Raw genomic sequence first — 6313 nt, 5'->3', positions numbered from 1 at the left:
GTGCGGGGAGAACCACATTTCCTGGTCTTGGCGTGCTGTGGCAGATCAGCTGGCAGAGTCCTGACCAAGGGACTCATGGCACGTGCTCACCGGGCAGAGAAAACACCTCCCTCACCACAGGGGGGGACCGAGAGCTTCACTCTCCAGCCATTTCCAGTCTCCCCGGGAATGAAAGTCGGGCAGGTGATAAATAAATGGATTTTATCTGCAGCCAGGTCTCCTCCACAACCCTGGTTTCATCGTTGTTAGTCCAAGTCTAACCAGCTATGGGGCTGCTGTCAGGGGACAGTCACCGCCGTGCAGAGCCCGAGCGGGGCTGTCACTGGGAGCAGGGAGTCTCTTCGTTGGGAGGGAAGAATCATTTGAGAATTCAGCGCCAGAAAAACCTGAAATTTCAAACTCAACTCATGAGCAATAAATTTAAGAATTGGACTTACCAACCAGATTTTTAAAGGGACAAGGTAAGGTTTTCAGACTGCACACCATCACCGGTCACTACTGAATCTCCCCTCCACTGGAGTCACACTGTTGTCTGTCTGTAACTGCATGTCTCCAAGACACCCCCCTACGCTGCTTAGGGCATCCATGCAATGCACATCCAGACAAGCACAGTAACTGCAGGAACCTAACGGCTTGTGGTATAGAGCCTGCATCACCAGGCAGACGTCGTTTCCTGTCACTGTCTTTGGGTTATCACAGGTGCTCCATGAAGAACGAATAAGAACTTTTCAATTTGCAACTTAACACTGGGTAGTGACTCTCACCAGAGGCCATCGCCTACGTCTTTTCTGTTAGATCAGACTTTATATCAGCCAAAGCCACAGGAAGCTTTGAAGCAGTCCTGGGCTGTGGAATGGGAGTTGTACATGGTAAGTGCTGCTGCTGATTTCTATGTCATCATCAGCCAAAGGCAAAGCAGCAAAGGCCCGCGGGCAGGGCTCCATGGTCCCCGCCTGACAAACAGCACTGCGAGGGAGAGCCGGCATCCTGCAGGCGCCCCTCCTCCAGCCCTGACATGTCAGAGCCATGTCTACACGGGAGCAAGAAAGTGTGAATGACTTGCCGAAACTGAAAATAAAATATATCTGCAGGTCTGAGTACTGAGGACAATCGGGCCATTGTGGGAATTTCTTTATCCAACGCTTATCAATACTAAAACTAAATTTTGACTCAGACCAAAACTTAACCCGGCCATTTTTTCTGATTAAAACAAAAGCCGATGATATGAACTAAAGAAATCACCAACACCAGTTTTAAAAACATCTTAGAAATAAATAGAAATAAACTTTTGTTTATGACCAAGGAAAATTGCAAATGAATAAGAAGATAACACATTTTTTATGTTTCCCATAGAAACGTGTAAGATTTATATGATTAAACTATCACTTTAACCTTGTACGTGTTGGACGACAAAACTAGTCTTTCAATTTGAAAAATCTGATTTTCACCTTAAAATAGTTGCTGTACAAAAATGATTTCTCCCCTTATTTTCAACAGTCGACTCACACTTTCATTGTGTAAGAAAGCCGTAATGTTTGTCTCCTGAAGAATACTAGATATGGAGTTAAACTTTTATGTGTACCAGTATAGACAATGGGATATTAAAATATTCATATGGTTTATAATAGTGTTATATGAGGCACACACACACCCCTGATGGATGCTCAGATATTAACAAGAGGAATTACCCTTTTAATGTTATCTGACTAAAAAATGAATGGTTTGCATTTCCCTCCAAGTACATAGCGGCCGTGTGTGAGGCTCAGCCTACTTTCATTTTGGTTTAGAGTCTAAGCCTTAACCTGCCTCCCATCAGGTGACACAAAAACACGGTGCCCAAGACACTCAAACTGGTCATCAGGATCAGAGAGAACTTGACCCCGTGGCCGGAATGCAGAGCTAGCCCAAGCATCGCCATGGGGCTCACCGGGCACTCTGAGGGAGAGCATTCAGCAATCTGCCTTCCCAGCCAACCTCAGAATCGTATCAGAAACAAGAGGAAATGAGATACCTTCAGTGGGAAAGATGACTGGCCGCTGTACCACAGCCAATTTGACTAGTAAGGCAAAGAGTAGGCATGAATTCAAATATTAATTTTGTGCAACTCACTTGTTGATGGTTCTTCCAAAAGTGACCTGAACGAGAGCAATTAATGTTCTTCTCACCCATTTAAACACTAAAATGTAAGTCAGAGGAAAAGTATTGTCACAGGAGGGCACAGTGATGACATTTTCATAGCTGCACAAAGCACACACACACACCGAACTCAGCCGCGGGCTTGACACCGCACCAGGCCCTGGTAGCTGCAGGATGCGGGTCTAGGTTAGCAAACTTCTGCCCGGGAACATTCTTACTAAGCTTGCATTTTCTGCTTAGCAACCAGTAAGATGAAACCTAGGAGTTTTACAGCTTTTCAATGCCCAAACAACAGCTGAGCTAACCAGTGGAAATAACACTTCTTATGTCCCTGGCTCCTGACAACGTCTGTTTGCCACCAGCAGACAGATTTCTGTCTGGCTTGTTGCCCAATTTTCTAACACTTCTCTGAATGAGAAACATGTGCAGTCAAATGTCCACAAATATTGTGAAATATTAATGAACAGATGGGCTAACTGCTCCCATTTGAGCAGCAGTTTGCAGAGCATCATGCATTTTTGTATATTTTATGCTGCTGGGCGAACAGCAGGATCCTGAGCCGTGAATTCGGTCCTCTCCTGCTGCCTGGAGCAGCTGGGCAAAAGCTACTTCCTCTGAGCCTGTTCCCATCAGGAAAGGACAGTATTAACATGTGAGGTTTTTTTGCGCTGAGGTCTTGTCAGTATTTTGTGTGAGTGCTGTGAAGGGTTCTACAAATCTAAACGTTAATTATTCTGTAGGTACAGAATATAAACATAAAAAGAAGGCAAAATAATGCTGTGAGGACACTTTAGGTCTGCACGTTGGAAACTAAACCAATGTGCCATGTATACAGTCACCTTCATTCACTGAAGCATGTAGCTACAGACACAGGAGCAAATGAGACACTCAGACTTCGCTATGATGGAGCCGAGAGCTCAGGGCTCCTGTGCACACACCCTCTGCACAGGGAAGCCACAAACACATGTGAGCAATGCACATAGGCCTGGTTCTAGACTTCAGAACAGTCTAAGGTCATTTCTAAGATTTTAAATGGATACAAATGACCAGTTAAAGAAGTGTTAATCCTTCCAGTAAGATTCAAGTCCTGGAGTGGAGACCATGCCTGTAGAAGCACCTTACGTTCCCGATGGCACACGGGGCATGCTGCCCGCTGGTAGACCCCGTTGCCTGAGGCTGGCACTCAGCTGGTCGCCTGGCCGGCAGGGACGGTAACTCACCGGCCTGTCCAGGGCAGGAGGGAGGTGGATCCTACCAGGGTCTGAGGACATGTGCATCTCGAGAAACAGGCCTGTCAGCCAACTGACTGCTTATACGTGTACAAAGGCTGTATTATTACTGCTTCCCTGTTGCACTCAACCAGAGCAGGAACCAAAAGTGGCCTTCCTGCAAATTCCCTCCTATCACTGATACCCGCTTACTCTACTCCTTTTCCTGTCCTCCCCACCCCCAGGAACGTACAAAACAATGACTCCTTCCAAGAGCTCCTTTGCTCAAAGCCACGGAGCCAGCTGCAGCAACACTAGGATTTTGCTGACGGCAAAAATAGAGCATCTCATTATAAATGATGTTCTATTTCCCCCCCCTCGGAAATGTCGCCAGCAAAGCCAAATATGCATCTGAGCAGGCACCGGATGGAGGACCTGCTCCTGCCCTGACTGGCCTGGCAGACCCACCGCAGCGGGATCTCTGCCTGCAGAGGAGAAGACTCTGGGAACCAGGCCTCACCACTTCCTGAGGAAGCGGGGAGACTCTGGGTGGAAGGCTAGTGTTTCTGACCTCCCTGAACCCAGGGAAATGGCAGTAAATATCTGACAGTGTCTGCAGTATGCAACAGCTGTAGCTTTTCCATCTGAAAGGATCTTCACTATTTGGGTGATATTCCATCACCCAAATGTAACCCCCGCTTCTGACATTTTGCTTAGTTCCAACTTTTCAATATTGAGATTTTGCTGAAAATGAACATCCTTACATATAAACCTCTGCCTGCAGTTTTGAATTGAATTGTGTCTGATGCTTAATGTGAGTTCCATTTTTGGAACCCTTATCTTGCAAATGCACTGAAGGAAGAATCTGTATCTGATATAGTTTTGTGTCCCCTGCAGAGCATTATCTAAAATATGCTCCCAAGTATTTGCTGATTGTTTAAGTTTGGGCTTAGGCGAAGAAAAAGTTCAATGATCAAATCAATTAATTCCGGCGCTTAAAATGTTCTCGCCTATTCATCCGTCAGTGCATCCATCAGGCATGTTACTGACCACCTACTATGGGTCAAACATGGTAGCAGTCACTGAGGAATAAAAGTCACACAGACACACTATGTTTGTAAGACCGCTTGGAGTCTTTTCATCTGCTAATAATTCTGTAGATGACATTAGGGGATATATAATTCAGAAGGGACACATAGCCCCACTTCTTGTATAAGACCCACTCTCAGCTCACCTCCTTTGCCCCAAGGGAAAAGATGCTATTCTGGGTGGAGAGCCCAGGATAGCCAGGGGCTACCACTTGACTGGCTGGGCCATCAGAATGCCCTGCCAACAACCCTGCTCTCTCTGTGCTTCCTCTTCTGGGCGGGCCTTCAGGCACCATCACATCCCAGCTGGCACTGAGGCCCCCAGTGTGACTGAGTGCACGCGTCTCATTAGAGAGTGTGGGGGCACTGGAAGTGGGGGGGGCGCAGTGGAAGGTGTGTGTGTGTGTGGGGGGGGGGGGGAGAGTCCTGTTTAGGACTCAAGACTAAACAAAGTAGTACAGTTTGACTTTTCACCCAACTATTGCTTTAGGAGAGAGGCCCTTGGGTGGGTCTTAACAAAATAGTATTTTGATCCTATTTTGCTCTTGTTTCTTCTAAGTACATGTCCCCAAGAGCTACCAAGGTAGGCATTCTCAGTCAGCATGCCTGTCACTGGGGCAGGGTAAGTCTGTGGGGAGGGGCTCGCCTGGGCATCGCAGGAAGTTTAGCGGCACCCTGGCTTCCGCCCACTGGCTGCCTGTGGCATCACCCCAACCAAAAAGGTTTCCAGACATGCCACGTGTGCCCTGGGGACAGAACTCCCCCAGCCCTCAGTGATTGCCACTCCTCCAGGGAAAGAGAGGTGGTTGAGGGTGAAGCAGGATGGAGGCTGTCCTGTGTCCCTGGCCATAACACGATCTCGGCAACACCCAAACCTCATCTTTAACAACAGGCTGCTCCTCTGCTACGGAAAGGTATTTCTGCTTACCCTTAGGTGATGAAGCAGTGAGACTGTGCTAAGTGACACGAAAAGAAATTCAAGGCTTTCTCTTTCTGAGCTCAGAGGGACATGGTGCAGGTAAGTCAGGCCCTGAGTGCCAGGACAACACTAGCCATCTGTCTGAAGGCTGCATCCTCAGGTCCAGCCATAGTACCTGGTTGGCCCTTAGGAGTATTTGCTGGATGAATGAATGAATGAATGAATAAATGAACATTAAAAACAAGTTTGATTCAGGAATAAAGGGATATTAAATGTGTATACAATGTATAAACCCTTAACTAGAAAATAACACTAAATAATAACAAAAAGACTTACTTCCTCGAAGCTCAAAAATCTCCCCAATCAACATGAAGCACGGTTCGGCCAAGGAGTCTTTCCTCCCGTCCACGTCGTCGCCGTAATCTGACAGGTCACTGTCCTCCTCCGCCTCCTCCTGGGGGGCAGAAAAGGCGTGGGAGCAGGTCACTTACCCAAGAAAGTGAGAGAGGAGTTGTCCTTTTCAAGGGTTAATTCCAAACTGTGTGGTAACATCTCAGCCGCACACAGTCCCTCAGCCATCCTGCAGCAGACAGCTCTGCATTTCCAATGAAGAGGGGAAATGGATCTAACCCCAAGGGAGAGCCTGATCTGACACTTTAAAGGTTTAAAGTGACTGTGAAAACCTGTCCCCGGCTGATAAGGAGTGAATTAGTAGATAGCGAAATAGTTTCCTAAGCATTTTGACTTTTAAAAGGCTTTTTAACTTAAATGGTTTTAAATTTGCTGTTCTTAAAACTGCATGTTTTAAAGAAATCTAGCTATTTTTAAAGCTCCGATTCAAGCTTTTAGTCTGTCCTTCAGCTAGTCTCACTTCCTGATCTGCATGTCAGCAAGCTGCAGGCACCAGGCTAGTGCCAATGAGCGCCACGTGGATCCAGACTTGGCGGCCCGCAGCTCTGGGG

At 47.0% G+C, this 6313-nt stretch overlaps 1 protein-coding gene across 3 annotated transcripts in view; it reads right to left on the bottom strand.

The window, feature by feature from the left end:
• Positions 1 to 6313, bottom strand: part of SNX25 (sorting nexin 25) — a 93593-nt gene that overhangs the window by 2991 nt on the left and 84289 nt on the right. For all 3 annotated transcript variants that reach the window (XM_084877713.1, XM_084877712.1, XM_084877711.1), the window contains 2 exons: positions 5688 to 5805; positions 2110 to 2176 (listed from right to left, as the gene is read on the bottom strand). In XM_084877713.1, coding sequence (XP_084733839.1) covers positions 2110 to 2176; positions 5688 to 5805 — 185 coding nt within the window. The remainder of the gene's footprint in view (positions 1 to 2109; positions 2177 to 5687; positions 5806 to 6313) is intronic.

The sequence above is a fragment of the Pipistrellus hanaki genome (assembly GCF_964339955.1).
Source record: "Pipistrellus hanaki genome assembly, chromosome: 3".
Classification (NCBI taxonomy): Eukaryota; Metazoa; Chordata; class Mammalia; order Chiroptera; family Vespertilionidae; genus Pipistrellus; species Pipistrellus hanaki.
This window is presented reverse-complemented; position numbering and strand designations above follow the sequence as displayed.